The sequence below is a fragment of the Protopterus annectens genome, chromosome 8.part0, assembly GCF_019279795.1.
Source record: "Protopterus annectens isolate FY-2018-M chromosome 8.part0, PAN1.0, whole genome shotgun sequence".
NCBI classification, from domain to species: Eukaryota; Metazoa; Chordata; order Ceratodontiformes; family Protopteridae; genus Protopterus; species Protopterus annectens.
Genome location: NC_056741.1, coordinates 283873426 through 283895457, shown reverse-complemented (window position 1 = coordinate 283895457; position 22032 = coordinate 283873426). Strand labels below are relative to the sequence as shown.

Here is a 22032-nt window from a genome sequence, read left to right as displayed (position 1 = left end):
ATAAAATAAAATAATAATACAATAAAAAATATTTTTTAAAATAAAATAAAATAAAAATAAAAAACAGAAAAGAGAGATAAGGGTTGAAGTGAGAGAAAAAAGTGATAAAATTAGTTCCATCATATGTGACATAAAATGCATTAATACAATTATAGAACTCTATTATCTTAAGCTTTACATTTAAGTCTACTGCTAACAGATATACACTGTACTACAGATTGCTGCAAGTAATCCTTGAAATGTGCATATATTGCCCATATGCATGTTCCAATTATACAAATTACAGTTTTCAGCAGGGCGTTTGTACCACTGGTATAGAGGTTTTAATTTAATGTAAATATTATTGATGAAATAACAGTATTGTATAGTTGCGAATTGTGGTATTTGAACTCACAACCTCTGACTGAAGTTTAATACTGGACTCTTAAGATTGTTTTGTGCTACAGACTAATGCATGCATACTTGCATTTACAGTTGGTATATGCATGCTCGATTTGATACAACTCTATAAAACACCAAAAAAGCTACCTTTAACTTTTAATGCTACAATAACACTTCTCTTCTGCTGCATACATACCACTTTCTCCCCTCAGTCTCTCTAATCTAGCCCTGTGGGCCCATACATTGATCTCCCGATCCCTGGCAGCTGGAGAAAAAACAGAAGACCATCATGCAAACCAGTCTTGCCTATATTCAGCTTTCTAAGTCTTACAAGTACACTCTTGAGTTGATACTTACACAGATGTGGGATGTCCTCACTCCTAAATTCCTCTATCCAATGGTCAAGAGTATCTCTCTTCCTCCTATGCAGGTCATTAAAATGATGCCTGCATTGCTCTCCAGTGTGCAGGATATCAATGGCACTGGATACAGCCTGGGCTAAACTATCCCACACTTCAGGCTTGTACTGGGATCCAGAATACTCCTCTCCGCAGAAGCCTTTGGCTGTGGTGCTTTACTAGGAGTCCAATAAGTATCCTGGATGCCTGGAAACCCCACCTCTGTGCCCTAAACCTGGCACCTTCCCCAGTAACTCCTGCCATGTCACTCTACCAGTGGACCTAGAGCAATGAAGACTGATGCTTTCCCACCAATTCCAGTTATCACATTTACTGAAGTGTGCACAACTGAGTAAAGCATTTGCACAGTGGTGCTCAGACAGCAGCAGTGCCAAGCAGTGAGGAATGAGAACATTGATTATTACACTGTAGGATTCAAACCTTGGCATAAGGGACAAAACATTTACTTCCACAACATTGATTTTCCATCTTTGTCACATTAGAAGTGCTGCTCAGACATAGTCAGGCATCATACATGTATGTATGAGACTTGACAAGGTTATTGGAGATAGAGGCTATTGTGTATGTGTCTTAGGCAAATTTGAAGCCCATGCAAGTCCAGATAGCAAAATTATACTTACATAAATATAGTACACAATATGCAATCAATCATATATCTGATAATAAATCTGATAATACATAAACAAATAAATGCATAAAAAACACAATAGTAGTGTATCATCCCTTATACATATAATTAAGATCAGCCCTACCATCTAAGATGATAAGAAAGAGTTAATATAATGGGAAGTGGAACAACAATAAAAGTGTATGGAATAGCCTGTATTAGAACCCCGGACCATGTGTATGCCAGTCTTACACTTATACCTGTTGCCAAAAGAAAGTTGAAATAACAGTTGTTCATGTTTCAGTTCATTTCTATCACCTGCAATGCCACAACAGTAAAAAAAAAGTTTGCACACCCTGTACTAGATACCTGGACCATCTGTACTCCAACCCTACACTTATACCTGCTCCCACAGGACTAGTCACTTGACATTCCATAATTTAATAATCATTATTAAGGTCTCCCTGTTAACTGCCATGCAATGCCACTTAATGGATTTGCACGATGCTCAGTGGAATTAATTGAATGTATCTGGTTTCTATTTTTTGGCTGTCTGGGTCCTGTCTGCTTCCTGGGTGCTCCAGTTGTCCAGTTTGTGCACTGACATGCTTTACACAAACAAGATAAGCATAGCAAAACCTGCCATTCACTTTCTCCTTCATGTAATTGCACTACATGCCACATCACACAAACTCTGGTCACAAAACAAAACAAAACAAAACAAAAGAACAATAATTAAAAAAAAAAAACAGAAAAGAAAAAAAGGGCAAGTAGTTGAAATGAGGAAAACTCAATCTATGACATGCACACTAGAAAATGATGGTTCACCTGATATATGTCTACATAGATCTGGATTTGAACTCACATTCCAATGAATCTTCAGAACACAGGATGGGTGCCTTATCCCTCCTTGCCACACAGACAGCTTTGCAGCAAAGGACTGAAATCATTCTGCACACAACCAACTGCAACACCATCTACAGTAATATGAAACCATACAACTGTTTTTAGTGCATTGACTATTTTTGGATGTAGTGCACTTAGTGATCACATGTCTTGTTATGAATGTTGCTTGCAAATATACAGCTCTGTCTTACCGCTCTGTGTTTGTTGGTCATGCTTCTGTTATCTGACAGTAATCTGAGACATTCAGTCTGTAAGTCATTCTATATCATTGGCCTTAAAATGTGTGAGGATATTAACTGAATAATACCATATGCACTTGTCAACAAATGAAGGACAGGTTGGATGTTAAGGAACACAACTTGTGAAGTGTGTGCTACTTACTTTCAACCTTAGATATAACACTTTGTAGATGTAGCCTGACACACCCACAGGATGTAAGGCAGCCTGCATTGCTGTTCTGTTTTCCTTCTCCCAACCAGTAAACACTCACAGTTGCAGTCCATTAAAAACAAACACTGAGGGAATGTCTGCACTATGTTTACATCTCATACATGCATCCAACTATTTGGGATTTAGCAGCTCTAATCAGTTCACACTTCGTGCATATTCACCATGCTAACAGCCTTGAATCTACACCAAAAGACAACCATGTAACTAGGTAACTGATGGTGTGGAAACTTGTTTATGTGGAGAAGACTGAACATACTCTATTTATTTGGAATATATCTGCAGAGAGGATTATTGAACTTCAGAAGTTATGCTTGCATTTTGTCAGCTAAATACTGCATATTCTGGAATGTACTTACAAAAAATCTGAAATAAATGCCACTTTTATCTATATGCATTACTTAGAAGTGTACTGATGCCATGAAAATGTCTGTCAAGGCATTTCACAGGTGACATGATTGCCAATACCTTAAAATTGAAAGCTCTTTGATAAATAGTTACAAATTTTTCAGGGACAGTTCCTTTGATAGCACATTTAGCATTTCAAAGATGGTAGGTTAAAAAATGTGTCATTTGCTGTTCTTTTTTGGGGAGGGGCAAAGTTGAGTTACTGTTAGGGCACAACAAGGATATGTTGTTATTCTTACTCTCCTTTTTTTGCATCCAGCCTGTTGTTTGTATTTCACATCTCTAGACTGTTTTATGTTTCTTCACTAGGTAATACTCAGAGGCTACCTGTACTGTTTAATCTGGGAACAATTATTTGTAATTATGTGATACTTATGTGTATTATCCTTCTGTTGTCTTTTAGGACACTTAGGAGTATGCCACCCAAGCATGTTAATCCTCAGAGATCCCCATTCATTGATGCTGAGAATCAGGTGATAATGGATGCATTTAGGCAATATAATGCCTTCCTGCTTGAAAGGGGATGGTGAGATCTGATACACAGAATGCAAATTTGGCACCAGATTGTGGATGATGTAAATGATGTGGGTGGCCACAGCCAGCACGTATGAGCAGGTGTGCCACAAGGCCACTGACATGATCACATCTGCACAGAGAAGAGCACCTGTGGGCTGTGACTAGATGGTTACCAAGGACAGCCTGTTATGGAGCCACCACTAACACCAAATGAAGAGCTCCTGGCCACTATCAGGGATCCAGACAATTTCCAGGATAGTGCAGAACAGCATGTACTGGATGTCAGTGACACAGTGTCAGGGACTGCAAGCATGTCACAGGATGAGCTTCCAGGTAGGCTTTGTTATCTCAACAGTTGAATACTGTTGTATAGCAAAACAAATGAAATCAATATGTTACTGCTGTGTCACAAGATTTTTTTTGGGAGGGGATTGAGAATTGCTACAGTTAAAAACACATTCTGATTGATTAGCTTAGGTTGAAGTTGTCAGCCAAGTTCTTATTGAAAGTAAAGTTAATAGACATATAATGGGGTGAAGGTATTACCCCCTGTGTTGCTGTTAATTGTGATGATTTTGCCCTTACCTTTTGCTTAACTTCTTCCAGGACCATTTGGCTTGCAGAGGGAAGTATCATCTGCATTTTATGTCATTACTGCTAAGTAATTTAAAGAAATATTTTAGTGTGTGATGTTGATGACAGGCCTGCTATTGTGTGCATTGCTGTACTGTCTGTAATAGTGGCACCACTGTTAGTTTGTTAGCATATATTGGGCTATAGTATTGTACATATTAATTTTTTCCTATGTTTGTTACTTTTCATCACAGGTCATCATGACAGGGGAAGTGTGGGATGTCTGCCATCTGATGTCAGTGTATCAGTGTACTCAGATGATGATGGTGGCCAAACAGAGGCACAGGTGGGGGGCACAGAGGTTGAATCTGACACTGAGGTTGACATACAGCCATCCCCTGCAATTTTATCGGACGCAGCCAGTAGGCCTACATCTACACATTCCAGTGGGCCCACAGATATTGGACAGGTGAAGGGCAAGTCAATTGATCAGGGAAGTGTGGTTATTGAGGCTTCAGTGCCTGTTGACTCTGGCCACAGCAAAAGTGTGGGCAATGTGCCATGCAAGAGGGTTGTTAGTTAGGGGTGCTCAGAGGAGGCCTGCTGTCCTTCCTCTACCTGCACCAGGTGTTTCTTCTGGTGCCACTCAACATATGTTTAGAGCAGTCATGGAGGCACAGGCACATTCCCATAGGTGTCCAGACAAATGCTCAGGGTTGTAGATGTGACACAGGCTGACATGAGTGACTGCCTGCACCATGTTGCTGATTCAATGGATCAGATGAATGACACATTGGAATGTGGGGTATTTGTGATGGAATGAGGGGTACCTGTCATGGAACGAGCATTGTCTGTGATGGAAAATCTGCTGGGAGGGGATTGTCATCCTCATGGGTATAGGTCAGCCACATCATCTGCTGTTAGCCAACATGGCCATACCCAATCATGTTCCCATGGTGGCAGTACTTCCACTGCTCTGCCAGTGGGTGAGCTGTCCACACCCAGATGTGGCAAGCCATGGGGTCATGGTCCTGGGTGTCCCCATGGAGGGAGCTCATCCAGCAGACATTAGTCACTTTCAGGTAGTAGCAGTGGATCTGACAGTGGGTGGACATGCCAGTGCAACTCCTGGCAGAGCCAATTCTCATGATTGGTGATAATAACAATGAACTGCTAACTACCATGCACAGCTCACACCTTTCTGACATATCAAGATGTAGAGGTAGCCCAGAGCTTGTCTGTGTTCATGCAGACACTCACACACCAATTTCACCTGGGGGACCCCTACAAACACACACACAACAGTTACATGGTTCAGCTGTGCAGATTAAAACTCATTTTGTTTCACTGGAAATTTGTTGATTTATCCAAATGTCTGCCTGCTTCTCTTTCTTACTTACACACACTCACTGACCTTTTATGGCAGCCTAGGCTTCCTACCCCCCACACATCACCCTGTGCAAGTGATGATAACTGTGCCGTATCACTGTTTATCTTTTGGATGCAGGGATACATAAGCTTTATGTCGGCTGCTCAGGGTGCATAGCTGACCTAGTACTTAGTATATCTGCATTTGTGTTGTTGAACTGGTTATTGCACCTTGACTTATATTCACACTGGAAAATTAGACAGTTGATAGCATCAAATTTCCCAACTTTATTGTGAATGATCTTGTGAGGGTTGTGAAGTCTGAAAATGCAACGTGTATCATTACTTTCTAACTTCTCTTTTTAATGATTTTCCAGTATAAGCATATGGTTCTAAACTGAGAGGTATGACTGTGAATTTTTGATGCCTGATGTCTACTATTTAATAATGGACACTTATAAGTCTAATAATTATCTGCTGCCACATGTTAAAGTAATTTCTGTACAAATCTCCCACCTTTTACTTTCTTACAGTACCAAGCAATGAAATACAAGGATATGCCACTCATTTATATTATTACACAATACACTGCAAGTTCAAGACTTACCTTGTAAATGCAGCAGTTGCCACAGTTTTAGTTCAGGGCTCACTCTGTCTGATGCAACCAGTACACAGCCAATACATGGGGAGGTAAAGGCTGTAAGAGTGGCATCAATGTTATTATATGTATGTGCATAGGAGGAAAGCTTTAGGCCCCTAAGTGGTGAATCAGTGTGCTATCCATTGTCTCTTAGCTAATGCATGGACACATTAAGCATACCTACATCTGCCTATACCCACAACAGCTGGTGGTTCCCCCCTGACTCCTCATCTGCCTGTGGCTGCGGTGACCTTAGCATTGGTGGTGACATGTGCTCCTTCCCCTTGCTGATCCTGCTGAGCTGTTTTCTCAGGATGATGTTGTGTAGGATGACAAATACTGTGAATATTTCAGTGCATGTCCATGGATTGTGCTGCAGGGCTCCCCCAGATGTATCTACGCACCAGAACCATGACTTCAGCAGCCCAAACACATGCTCTATGATGCTTTTAGTTTGAGAATGTGCCTCATTATGGCATTCTTTGGTGTGTGTGTACATTTCTGATGGGTGTCATCACCCAAAGTTCCAGTGCATAGCCTGCATTCCCCAGTAAATGACGCTGTGGGATAACCCCCTAGTGAACATCTGGAACAGTTGGAAGATGTGCCAGATATGTGGGTTGTGGTAACTGCCAAGGTTGCCAGCAAATATTTCAAGATGATTCCCTTGGCATTACACATGACTTAGCAGTTAATAGAGTGGAAGCCCTTTCTGCTTATGTAGATCCTACCCTGATCCCCAGGTGGTGCCTTAATTTCTATATGTGTACAGTCAATGGCACTCAATACTTCAGGGAAGTGTGTTACATAGTAGAATTCCTGAATATTTCTGGCCCTCTCCTCAGGAGTATGGGGAAAATGTGTGTAGTCACTGGCATGTTGGAGCAGAGTATTCAGGAACTGATGGAGGATGCCTGAGACACCCCAAGCATGTCCACTGTTAGTCTCTGAAAGGTACCTGTAGCTATGATTCTGAGTGCTACACATACCTTTGTCTCCACTGAGATAGGATCCCCTCAGTTGTTCCTGGCTCAGAGTTGAGGACAACAGAGGTTGCAGAGTTCCTGTAGTGTGTCCCTCTCCCCCCTGTAGAGCTCTACAACTTCAGCATCCTGTAGGTTGTGAAAAGTTAAACAGAGCCTGAAAACTCTTTTCCTTCTAGGCCTAGGTCTACTGGCAGCAGCAGCAGCATAGGCTTCAGGCTGTTGCACATATAAATGAATTAAAGCAGCAGCCTCTACCATTCTTTCTGTGTAGACTCCTTTCCATAGTTGTATTCCAAAATGTTTTAGAATTCACAGGGAAAACCAGCACTGAGTCTACATGGTTGCTTTATAGCTTGTTGAATAGCTCCACCATGTTGGATTGGTCGATTAGCATGCAATTCAGCTGCTTATGCTGTAATTAGCATTCCATGGTGTTTAACTTGTTTGTGCAGTTGTGCATGCCTCTACATGGCAATTACTGAATCTAAAACATTGTGCTGCCGCCATGACGTGCACATGGTAGAAAAGGACTGTGTAGGGTTTATTGAATTTGGCTGAAAGTCTTACTTGTCCTGTTTTCATAAAAGAAAATGAGCATACGGTAGCCATTTTGTTAAAACTGACAGATGTCTATTAGATACTGTTCCTCTATTCTTTCTTAAAATCGGAAAATAAAATCAAAACCTTCACTGATCCAATGGACATATGAATTGGGGGGAAAACGGCAACAATATATTATCATTGTGAGATGTTTTCATAAACCACCCAACATATTTCAAAGAAGATGCTTTAGATTTCAGATTATCTGAGCCTTTCATCTGGGACTGATTAATTATTGGGTCTATATTAAATCAGCAAATGCTTAAAAAAGTGAAAGCTGATTTATCGACCCCATGTAAGTGAAAGCTTACAATCCTGAACACTCGGAACAGCGATTTTTTTCCCAGGGGAAAAAAATCACTGTTCCACAAAAAATAAATAAATAAATAAAAATAAAAACTTCAAAACATTACATAAATGAGGAGGCTTCATCCCCCGATGTGGATGACTGTGCCCCCACACCCCCCTACTTAAATACACCAACTCTGAGATTGCACTACAGTGATGAAAATGGCAAAGTAACAGAGGCGGCCAAGCGATTTCTTTCCCAGGGAAGGAATTCGCTTATATGCCATTTCGCTATTTTGCTGTTTTGTGCTTTCAAGTTCGACCAAGATGCATTTAAAGGATTGTCTCCTTGACTATATAATAGGAACCCTTAATTATTACATCACCAGTATGATTTTAAAGTTTTCAAGGCCAGGCATGGACTAATGCAGTCTAGAAGCTCAAGCAGAATTTTTCTGTAATGTATCTAATCAGTCAGTTAGTTATTTAGTTAGCTGTCCTTGTTTAGGAATTAATTTGTTACTTGCTGGCTTATCTATTAAAATATAACTTTCAAAAGATAAAATCAAAGTGATAATTTTACCTCTGTTTTGATTGTTTATCTATCATAACTAATTTTTCCACCAGATCATTAAATTACAGTAACATAGCATCATCATATCACAAGATTTAATGCTGCTGTCGTGAGCTCTACTCTTAGTTTGGTGTCTTTTTTTCTCTTTTATCTCTTTACCTAACCACTTCAGCCTCTTTTTTAAACCAGATAAGATCTGTCCTTGCAGATCTACTTCATTATGTTGAATTACCATAATGTCAAGTTTTAAAACGTCAAGACCATAACATTGAATTCTCCAAATACTGAAAGATTATAAAATCAAGTCCTATAATAACAAAAATATTAACATTCATATTCTGTTGAGTTTGAATACTGATGTATCACTTTAAGAGCTCATACACTCTAGTAAAAGGACGTGGCAGACATCACATTTAATGACGAAAGGAATTTGTCAGCTTGTGTAGTACAACTTTTGAAGAAAAGGGTAAGGAAGATTTTCTTGTTGAAGGTAGGATTTATTTATTTGAAAGGAAATTATGTGAGTGTTGTTTGCGGTGTTTGGAAACATGACTAGGAGTGGATGTGTTTGTATTGGCAATAAGTATGTATTTTGCAAAGGGACAGGTGCGTATTTCAGAAATTATCCGGGCATATTGTGTGGAGATCATGATATAGTGGGGATCAGGAAACTTACTTTCCTCCATTGTAGTGCAATCTCAGAGATGGTATATTTAATTTGTGGGAGATGTGGAGGATGCAGCACAGCACATGGGGATACAGGGGAGCTTGCACCCCTGCAGAAAAGTTTATAATAGTATACGTTTACTTATAGTAATGTTTAAGTTGTAGGGAGTGCAACATAATGTATGCATTGAAAAATTCAATATTATGGGAGTCAATATTATGACTTTTCAGTGTTTTCAGAATTTGACATTATGGTCTTGACATTTTAAAACTCAAAGTTATGGTAATTCTATGTAGTGAAGTAGATATGTCCTTGCAGTGAAGTAGATATGTCCTTGCACCTCATCATACTTTGATGCACATGGACTTTCTGCTCTGCTACACTTTTGAGTTATGTACTACTTTATTCTTTGTTTCTCTTTGTAATGCCTAATGTACAAATGAGTTATCAATATGCCTTTCTTCTTCAATGAAATTTATCATAAAACACAGGAATAATGAAACCTGAAATATGTGAAAATACCTGTGAACAGGTATCTGAGTATATGCAACCTCTTTATCATTGCACATAGGTAACCAGTATTGTAAACTGTAAAAGATGGTCTGTGGATGCAGGTGCCAGATATCTGCCCACATCTCTAGTGTAAATTGGGTTATATTAGTCAACCCATGTCCTGGAAGGATAGCCAATGAGAAAGGTTTAAATGCCTTATTGCCACACCCCATGTAAAGGTTAGGAGCCTGTATGTAAAGAAGTAAAACGCATGTACAGAGGCCTTTTGTTAGAAGCATGCATGCACATAAGCCAGCCTGATACACTACACTGAAAGTGTGATGGAACTAAGACACATAAAATAAATATTTGCCCATGTCAGCCATAAAGTAATGGCTTTGGTTTCTGCTCATACACTAAACCTCCACCCCAAAGGAGGGCTCTGTGAAACCATTAAGTCAATGTAGTAATGAACATTGGTTTGCAAACTAGAAGCCAAAGCTGACAGTGGCAGCAGGACTGCAAAAGAATGAAAAAGTAATTAGAACCTATTTAAAATTATGATAAAGAGTTATGCACTTGTAACTTTGTGCTATGGAGAACAAACAAAAAGGTCAGAAAACTCGCCAAAGTTTACAAATGGCAAATTTCAAATTATGCATTCACCAGTCCTTGAGTAGCATGTGAAGAAGAACTTAGTCAGCTTCAGCTGAATTGTTACTATACTGCTGCACAATGAATTGTTAGTATACTGCTGCACAATATGCACAATGTGAATAGTTAGTATACTGTTGCACAATTAATTGTTAGTATACTGCTGCACAATGTGCACAATGAGAATTGTTAGTATACTGCTGCACAATGGTCACAATGTGAATAGTGAGTATACTGTTGCACAATTAATTGTTAGTACATTGCTGCACAATGAATCGTTATACTGCTGCACAATGAATTGTTAGTATACTGTTGCACAATGAATTGTTTGTATACTGTTGCACAATGAGTTGTTAGTGTACTGTTGCACAATGAATTGTTTTGTTAGTATACCGCTGCACAATTAAGTCCATCATACAAAGAATGGGGACATTCTAACAACATGTTTTCAATGCATGTAGTTATAACACAGAGGACAAAATCTACCCATAGCACCTCACATTTTGTCATGCATGGAACAAATTAAGGGGCAGAACATGTTTTACACCAAGTGTTCAATTTCATGTTAATATCTTAAATGCACTGGTACATACCCCCAAACTTACTATACATACATACATACATAATATACATATGTCCAGTTTCATAGCACAGCTGTTAAATACACTGATACATACACCCCAAATCTAATATACATACATAATATACATATGTCCAGTTTCATGGCACAGCTGTTAAATTCACTGATACATACTCACTTAGTGTATCTACACACACACACACACACACACACACACACACACACACACACACACACACACACACACATATCTATTTCTTTTCCAGCTATACAGTAACATTACTTGCAATGTCCCTACCCTCAAAGAAAATTTTATTCTTTAGCCAACATAACCTTTCAGAATGTGGACATCCTGATTTCTTGGCATACAGTGACTAGCTTTATTCAGAATAAATAAATAAATAAAACTTAGATAAGAGAATTCCAATATTCTGAAAACTGTTTTTTTTATTTTATTCAAAGTCACAACAGAGTTGAGGCATATTCTGGCCATCAACAAGCATAAAGTAGAGAACCATTCCTGGATGAGATGGCAGTCTATTACACGATATAGCAAAATGAGGCTCACGTAGTAATACTTGAGTGGCATAAATAATAGTGACAGTCTCAAACACACTTATAGAACATTCTTTAGTTACTAGGTCAGCTTAGCAATGCTACCTGGTGACTTCAAAAACTGTACAGACTAGTAAGAAAGTTGTAGATTTACAAATACGTAGCAGTATCTTAGAACTTTATAAATAATGCCATGAACTCCAGTCTTAGTTCAAAAATCACTTATACTAAAAACAGAAACATAAATACAGTTTAGTACTTTCATCCCAAACCTTGAGACTTCAGAACTATTGCTTACAAGTTGAAAACTCCATTAAATATTAAAATAAGTTGCAAAATGACCAATCATCAGTCACAATCAAAAGAGATGTACAAAGCTAAATAGTTTTAATACATAAAAAATCATTGTACCTAAAATTCATACCAAAACAACTTGGTGGGTATAATTCATATTAAAAAACTATGAAAAAAATGTGTGAGTATATAAAAAACATATTCAAAGACTTATTGTAAGGCTAAAAGATTAAAAAGTGCTAAAATATAAACTGTGGAAATAGGCTTAAATATGTGCCTTGTAAAAAGGCTATAAAATGTACAGAGCTAGCTAGTATTAAAGTTTAACTGCTCTGTTTTTTAGAATAGGGCTAATAGATTTGTACTCATTTAAATGAGGGGAGTGTTGCAGCATTTAGTCTTAGTTGTCATATTAGCTCTTTCCTCTCTAGTTCTATTCCCCATGCACCAGCCCTGGAAGAGAAAGGAACCATTTCCAAGATAGCAAACTGAAATCTCGTGTAGGTAGAGTATAACAGAATATGATTAAACAGTGCACTGTTGGGGGGTTTCTTGTTAATAGCATGCAAATGTTCATAGATACTTTTTCTTGACTCTCTTTCAGTTTTACCTATATAGAAATTCCCACAACCATCACAGATATCGAGATAAACCATCATAGATGTATAATTTCCATCACCTAAAATGATTTCTGTAGTGGGGGACCCTACCTCAACATTGTTCTTTTTTAAAATGTAAAATCGCTGATTATATACCCCACATTTTTTGTGCCAGTTCCTTTATGCCTTAAAAGGTCTTTTTTAAGGTTTTCTGCTAAGTTTTTCATGTTTCTGCCTGTTTTAAAGACAATTTAGGTACATCACCTAAAAATGACAATATCTCCAAGTTACCTTTCTTTTAGTCTAGCATATGACAAAACATACAACACATGCAAAGTCACAGATAATTTGCACGTTAACAAATTCACTTACTGACATGCCTTTTGGAAGAAGAAAGAAAACAGAAACCCAACAGAAAAGTCACATAAACATAGAAATAATGGGGTCCTGTTATACATCTGAGGACTATAACCAGATCCCTTGGAAATGCAAGAATTTAAGTGTGATTACAAGGAAATATTGGGTTTGATAATAGATCGTTCGCTAGTTCTTGAAACTGAAACTGCTGTAGCATGGAGTTTCCCCTTTTTCCTGAAGTACAGCAATCTTGGAGTTTAAGTAGCTAGGGGTGGTGGGGTGAGGAAGAAACCATCCATATTAAGGGGTCCAGGTGGCTTTCCCCAACAAAAATACTTTAACTGTGTAACAGTAACTTTCAAAGTGCACTGCTACTTGTGTTAAACTGCACTTGAAATTTAGTGTTTGTGGAACCCCAAAAAGAACATTCAGATTCTACACAAAAGACACTCAAGACAGGAATCAAATCAGCAAACCAAGCATGGGAATAAGGTAGTGTTAAGAACTGTATCATGGTGTCACCTTTTAAAGACCAGAAATCAAAATGTATCTTTCACATAGCAAAACAGAAGTAAAGTATATGAACTATGTGCAAAATGCTGTTTCGGAATGTAAAAAATATTCTAAAAGCATTTCAAAGTAGAATCTAATTCTAGTTTAATTCTGTTGATCTAATTTCACATTCTACATAGCTGCATTAAGACTTCACTGTGAGCTATTTTAATTAAAACTTTAAGAAATGGAAGAGAATAATAGCTTTGTATTAAAATATGGTTTCACTGACTCTGTCTCTATGGATTCACATATCACAAGTTCAGTTCCCAGCATGGCCAGGAGTTTGGTCCCCTGCCTGTATACAGCATGTCTTACATACTTCGGAGTATCAAGGAGTGATAAAAAGTACAATAAAAATAATACATCTCACCAAAGCTATCATTTAGAAATATTCCATGAAAAAGGTCATAGTGACAGGTTTAGAATTTGTTACTGTGCATTTTAATATGCTCCATCAGAAGTTAACTTACTAAGCAAAACAAAAACAAAATGGTCTGATTGATACTTCTGTGCATAAAGAAGAGAGATAAACACATGCAGCCAATTGTACTTACTAGGATAGCGGAAGTAGAAGTCATTGTTAATATTTTTATCAGCATGAGACCCATTCTTGTCCAAAAGCATGTGCCATTTTTTTGGATCTGTTTCCTCGTCATACCGCACAAAGATGGCAAAGAGCACCATTGTGACACCTTCCAAGATGATACAGACAACAGGCAGCTTGACCCTCATGCTAGTGGCGTGAGCTGTCATTTTGCCACTGTCCTTAATGCTGTCAGGTAATAAAAGAAAGGAAAGCTTTTCTCCCAGACAACTGGCTCTTGCAGGAACAGATAAAGCAAAGTTTAACAGTGGCAGCTGATGAATGCAGTTTAACTTTTAATTACTCTCTGTCCCTCCCCTATTTTTTTTTTCATTGATATCAACCAATCTGTTGCTTCCAAAAGTTCATACCTACTTAAGCATGACTGGAATGAACAGCAAATGCCTGCTGTTAATCATGATAGAACTATGACAGAATCCAAACTTTGACTTTTGCATTTGTTTTTCCTTCAGCTCAGTAGCACTCGATTCATGAATGCATTATGGTATGTTAAAAATGCTAAAAAAAAAAACTTGTTGTATTTCAGTGCAGTATTGTGCTTGCAATTCTGTGTTAAAATCAAAGAGGACGTTAGAACATAAGTATATTACAGAGAAGTGTTCTCTGCTCTTGACAGATATTGCTCCCTTGTTTTGAAGTACTACTTCGGATAGTTATTCTCGCCTCTTACAGACTGCTCTGCTGCTGATCCACGGGCAATGCTGGGAAAGTATGACAATTCTATTAATGTATTTCTACACACAGGTATTGAACCAGACAGACAGCTGTTAATGATAAGCAGATAAAGGACCTGTCTTCTGTTATGGTTAAAGGTAATCTTTCTAGTGGACCTCATATAATTGTGAAAGTCATGTGTTCTATTCCTACACCAAAGGCTGTAATAAAGTGTCAAACCACTGTCAGTGTTTGACACAAAAGAATCCAATACTCTATATTTTGTCACTACAAATGAAACTATAGTTTGACGTTCAGGTTTTTGAAAAGTTGATTTGTTTATAAAAGTTTCTTTGCTCTGGTTTTACATGGCTGGCGCTGTCATTAGTTTCCAAATAAATCCAAAATGAATGTGCTTCTGCTAACAAATCAGGATGAGCAAAAATATGCAATAGGTATTTAGGGCAACAGTGAGGGAAATAACTGAGAAAACAGGATATGGGGTGGTGTGCACTTCTGAAAGGGGAAGCTCATATCATACTCTTCAATACATGCTTTGCCATGCAGTTTGAATGAAATTCAGTGAAAGTACTGGTTTACACCTAACATATGGTTTCCAATATTTTACTTAGTAAATGAAAGTGTATACTTATCTGCAAAATACAAAAGACATAAAGTGAAAACACAATAACAGAAAACTACTTCAAAAATTCTTGAAAGGTAGTACAATGGGGATTGGGCAAATCTGTCCCAAAATCCTGACTGTCCTTATTTATTTATTTATTTATTTATGTATTTCCAGTTTGATGACTGGGGAGGTCCACTGGGCTCAAAGAGCATGTTATCAGAGGAGGCCCGTGGAGAAAAGCTCTGCATTACATAACTTAAGTTGCAATTACAATCAGAATAAAATAAAACAGTTACAGTTACAAGTACATTTCATGTTAGATAACAGAAATTGTTCTATGGATACATAGCATTTAAATATTTAAGAGGGCAGTAAAGCGATCATTGGAAGAGAGAGGAAAGGGGGAATAAGCTATCTACAAAGTATACATTTATGAAAATATCATTAGATTAGCCTGAATTCAGTGTTAGCCAGGTGTTTAGTAGTTCAGGATGGAGGAGGGAGGTTACTAGGCTAGGTGGGGAGAATGCAGTTGCATTTCCAGTTGGAGAAGAGGTAGGATTCTCCATCCTCTCAGTTAAAAACAAATGTTATATTGTCCAGCTTTATAGTTCTGTAGGAATGATTTTAAAGGTTTCATGCATGTAGGACCCTGGTTATGTCAGATTCCCGAAAAGCAGTAGTCTGATACCAGTCATCAACAACTTCCTGCATAATGCTAACAAAATGGAATCACGATAAAATCATATGGTTATGCCAAACTTACTCAGAGATATTGCTGTACTGTCATTTTGATTCCATTGTGCCTTACTGGTTCTAACACTGCAGTCAGTACCACTCAAACTCCAGTTATAGAAAATGGTTCTTGGTTTTCCCAACTCCAGTTTATATTTTTGAATGCTGGTATCAACACAGCATGCTTCTTATCAGTCGCTTTCAACTCACCAGGATTTTTGTCATGCTCATGGATCATACCAGAGATTCAGACATCCGAACATAACTTTTTTGTTTGACTAACATAGCCTCTTCAATGGAACATGAATAGACCTCAAGGCTTGTCATCTCTCAAAGCTTTCTGATGTTGTGGTGTTGGGCCCCAATGTTGGTGGGGGCCTAGTCCATAGGTCACTGAGACAAATGCTGGTGCCTTGATCACTAGACCCTTCAGTTCTATACATATATGTATATATCAAGGTGGGAACTCAGACTATTGGATCATTCTTTTTCTATTTTTCTAACTCCAGTTTTGAACCTCATTACTATTTCCTTTCAGGGACAACAAAACACTAACTCTTTGTCTGGTGCCATCCTGGCCCAAAGGACTTATTTTCAGGTACTGTTGGCATTACATGAATATCATTTTTATGGTATGACCCACTAGAAACAATATATTTTATTTTGCTTTTGTTTACTGGGTTTATTTGACTGCATTTAGTCAAAAAAAAAACTTTTTCAGTGGAGGCCAGGGAAGAAAAGTGCCAACACGTTGCAAACATTTGTAAGAATACACTCAGTAATGTACACAAACAAGTATTAAATAATGCATATTAACAATTACACATACATTTGCTGATTAAATTACTTTCATATGAATGCAGAGGTTGCTATATCAATATAAAAGATACTTATGCAGTAGTAGAGGTGCAGAGACAATTATGTATAGCTACAATAAGGTTTGTATTAGAAGTATAGAATAGATGACTGTAGCTGGGATATACTACTAGAAGTATTCAGGCATCGGTGAAGATGAGTTATGTAGTATAGGATACTGAAAGAAAAGCAATTGTTTGATGATATGGCAAGCCTGAGATAGCCGGACTTATCCTGCAGATATACAGGAGCATATCCATTGATTTCATAGGTGTAGTTTTAGTTATGTTTTAAATGACTTTGCATTCTAAATGGATTTCATTGGTAGCAGGATGTGGTTCCTAGTTTTGCTACGCTTTTTAAAGAGTGTCATCTGCAGTATTAGTGAATAGTGTTTTTTTTTTCTCTACCGCATAAAGTTCTTTTGGGGAGTAAGGCTGTATTATGTTGTTAAGAGCCTGGCTGTTTTCTGGCTATCTGTATATTGTAGCCACCCCCTTCAGGTTTTTGAAGCTTCAGTACTTCACTTGTACTTTACTTTCACTGGTCCCAATCTCATGGTAGTTTCCAACATAGAGAGTGGCTGTTTGAAAGGAGCTGTAGTAATAAACCCCTCCAAACCTGAAAAGACCTTTACTGAGTTCTGCATACATACCCATTGATCTACTTCTGATTAATCACCTTATTTACACAAGATTTTAAAAACTAAATCCATCCATCCCTCTATCCAACTTCAACAGTGCGAATCATCTAGAGCCAAGGTTTACACTGCTGGGTGGCTAGCCTTGCCATGGATTTTAAAAACTAAATTACATGCTTATTTTTATTTCAAACTTCTTTTACCTAAGTAGCAGCCAGGTCTGTTGTATAACCAAGAGTAAAACAAAATCTTTCTTTAACAACAGTAATTATTGCTAAAAAGCAATATGGCAATGATATAAATTAATCCTATTCCATGAGAGCCAACATAGCACCATCTGCATATTCGATGGAACTGCCATGTCATCCATTATAAAATTACTGCAAAATGTGTACTATAGCAACACTGTTTTTTATTGATTTTTTTCTTCCTATGAGTTATCTCCGGCCACAGTAGCATTTGGACATTCTGAGTACCCTGAAGATGAACATGACCAAGGTAGAATGATAACTGTTAATCCTTCATTTCTCATCCCAAAACAAATTGGAGTATTCTGAAATAAACTCCAGGAGGAAAATATACATTTCTCCAGCCTATCAAAGGGGACAATGGACTGTACAAATCACCTAACCAGAGCATTCATAGCAAAGATTTATACCTACTTACCTACAAAAAGGACTCAGTTCTAAGTCCCTATAATTCTTTGAGAAGAAGGTCTTGTTTAGAGGATGCCGCTTTTGCCAACAATGACTTCAGCCTCGCCTGATTGCCTACCCTCCCAACCCAAACAAATATAAATAAATAATGCCTTTAACCCTTTTTTAAGATTCAGTAGCAAACAGTCTGACATTTAAAATGGCTTATCCTGCCACCCTGGTTAATATTTCCCCTGTGAGAATCAGAGCAAAACCACCTCAGTAGAATTTGCCCTTTCATAACTTCGTCTCTGTCATTTTGTAACAGTACCACCAACTCGTCAGATCTAAATAAGCAAAAAAATGATTTCCATTTTGTCTTTGCTTTTCTTGGTTCTCTCAAACAGCAACCAATTTTATTCAGTTGATATATTCCCACTTGGGCTGCAGGATGACATGTTTGTATCACAGTATCATGAGTGAGTAATTCATATGTTGTATGTAATCAGGAGCGGCCCTAGGTCAACTGGTGCCCTAGGCAAAACAGCTCCACGGCGCCCACCAGCACATTACCTGGTGCCCCCATCCTGGTCTACCTACACCAAATAAATACTGGAAAAGTGCCCCTGCTACACCGGTGCCCTAGGCCTATGCCTAAGGCCGGCCATGTATGTAATTATCTGTCTAATCTCGCTTCCAAACAATATACATGCAGACAAACAGTTTAGCTCTCTTCTTTGTAATACTCTGCCGTAGTCTGTCTGGCTATGACATTTTTCACTGAAGGAGAGAAGGCGTGTTACTCTCAGAACTGCTTTCCATTTGTACAGTAGTAGTTTTGAATGTATTTATCACAAATGCAGTAAATAGTTTTTATAACTATGTCCTCAGGGAAATATAGCATAACATATAGCCTCTCCACTACTTTGGGTTATTTAAGTGCATGTGAACTTTAATAAATGGCAGGGTACTTGAACAGTAATGAATTTACTCTACACACTTCGTATGCATCATACAGAAAATTTATTCCATCAGTAGTTTTTGTATTATGGCTGGTCGCCCAAAAAGCTTGAATTCTTTGAGTTTTGTCTTTGTTCATTGGTGGATTTGATTTTGAAGTGCTGTCAAACAATGTCACTTTCAAAGGCAAGCTCTCCTGGTGACAATATCAAAAATGTAGCGGGAAACTACACCTGACCATTTTTTTCTCCTCTTTCTTACTGTTGCCACCTTACAGTGGTCTATCTATACATTGTGACCAGTAACCATGCAGTGTATTAATAACCATCAGACACAGACAGTATTAAAATAGCATAGCAACATCAAACATTGAGATGCATAATACTGTTCTTATACAGATACAGATGTTTGACATGGCTGCCAGTGAGCTCTTCACAAGTAAGAATGTGAAAAAACACATTGTGATAAAACTGCACTCATTAACTGGCAACACACAGATGACACGTAGAAGCCTGACATGACTGGTGATGGTAGATAGATCATGATGTATTCTGGTGTTATTAGTGAAGGGTTTCAAACTGATGGTCATCTAACGAAGAAAGCATTGAAATAGTGAGTTGGAGGTGGTGGAATTAAGCTACAGGGCAAACAGACAAAGAATCAGCATTTTGTAGCATTGTTTCACGGATATCAGTTGTCCCAGATTACTATTTTGTTGTCTGGCATGGAAGAGTGCAGTCATGCTTTTTTTCTCTCTGAGACTCTCTCTTTTTTTTTTTTAAATAATTTTTTGCACTATACCATTCACTAGACCATTCATGGAGTGAAAGCCAGTTGGTCCATTTATCCCTCTCACAGGGCATTAGCCGGTCACAGGCAATCATCTTCTAAGCAGCCATCAGGGTAATTTTTTTACATGAACAGAACTCCCTGGTCCCTGGAGTGAGCAGCAGAACAGGACATAATAGTGGGCTCCTATTGCACACACCTTGTCCCATTTAAAGTTTACGTTGGTTAGTCAGCCTGCTCTAGGACAGCCCAAATGCAACTGGCTTCTGCACTAGGTGTCAGTATAACAGAAGTATTAGCTGCCTCCCTCCCTATGAGATGGGTGTGCTGATAATGGCTGCTCACTCCCATGCTCCCCTACTGCCTCTACTGATGCCCAGGACATTAGTTCAGCTACGGCATCTGGGTCAGTCAGGGCTTTGTCATTCAAAGCCACTAGGCTGATATTTTTGATATCTTTACTGTGGATATCTTTAAGCATATTTCTGAAGGCAGTGTCTCAATGGGAAGAAGTGATGATCACTTTAAAGTCACAAGTAAAATCTGGCTTATAATAATAATACCATTAAGTTGTCTAAAATAGGAAGCATTTATTCTAATTGCAATGATTAAAATAGTTAATAAAAATGCAGGAATTTTGTATCCCTGTCCCCCTCCCTGTTAGGCATATAACTCCAACAACATGTGTGGGGCCACTGCATATCCTGATCTGATGCTTCAAACAGGGTACATATGTAGAATTTGGAGTTCTTATGCATGTTGCTTTCTTACAAATTATGTTAAAGTAGCAGCTACAATGATTTTTAGAGACCATAAAAACAGAAATTGGTCTAGAAAGAGTAGTTAATTCTTAGAAATGCTTTAACAGGCTTTAGATGTTTACAATCTGCTAATTATATCTTGAAATAGTAAATGCATTGTCCTTTTTGTTATACCATAAAGACATATGCACATACTTATGATTATGGATAATAAAATGGTACAAATAGTAAATCCTACTGTGCCATAAAGAGGATACACATACTTTAGTTCAACACACTTGGGAAGGGTAGGATAGTGTTAATGCAAAGTAAGCAGTGTTACTTTTAACTATGACTACATAAATAACTATGTATCAAAATGACATCACAGATGAAAGTATCACATTTAAATCACACGTGGGTAAGGGGAGGTAATGGGGTATGCATGCACTGTTTGTGTTATACTAGGTTTGCCTGGTAGAGAGATATATGTTACATATAATGAATGCAAGTGCTCCAGTTTTGAATGGACTTATAAAATGTATAAGGCCAAATGCATTACCATGAGAATCCTGTTGTAGTATCACTATGGATACCAGACTGTAGCCAGACTACATCCACTTGCTCCCACTGTTCATTGTCTCATAAAAGGGAGAAGAACAGATTGTGTCCTTTTGTTAAAATGCGTAAGACATGGTGCTCACAGCCTTTGGGCAACTAATCATATGTGGATTCTGTGCAGAGTGACCAGGTGCTGTTAATGGTCAATATCTGTGATATATGTAAGTAACTTGGTGCATTTTTTATATCTTATGAATATCAAGCGTCATGTTGCTGCTGTGTGTTTATGATCCTCAGCCTTATTCACATAAATTGCACAGTATGAGTATAAAACACCAATGATGATATGAAAATGTATCTGTTTCAGCATCATTACCTAACAGCTCCGCTAGTCTATTCTTGTTAAACATATGGTCTGTATGTATCCAGCTCTTCCCCTCTAGGCATGGTCATGCCTCTCATTCACACCACACATCTAACAGCACTAGCACCCCCCACAGGATACATCTTCATGTCCAGTAGTCTGTGGCACAATTGACAAACGTAGCATCTTTTGCATATTTTATTTTGTATGCCTGCATATGAGGAATCTTTGCATATGATTACCCTGATGCATGACCTCAGGAATGGATACCTACATTGCTGGGGTACAGGGTCCAAGTTAATAAAGCAGCACAATCCATGTGGATTATATACACCAGTGGTGGAGTAACAGCCTTAAATTACTAGGTATGCAGGACTTTTTTGCACTCCTGTAAGCTCACA

General features: G+C 38.1%; 1 protein-coding gene across 1 annotated transcript in view; it reads right to left on the bottom strand.

The window, feature by feature from the left end:
• The window catches only part of RHBG (Rh family B glycoprotein), a 371751-nt gene extending 357433 nt beyond the window's left edge, over positions 1-14318 (bottom strand). Inside the window, exon 1 of the mRNA XM_044079784.1 lies at positions 14021-14318. Within this exon, the coding sequence (XP_043935719.1) occupies positions 14021-14219 (199 nt within the window). The 5' untranslated portion in view covers positions 14220-14318. The remainder of the gene's footprint in view (positions 1-14020) is intronic.
• Positions 14319-22032: the final 7714 nt, after the last annotated feature.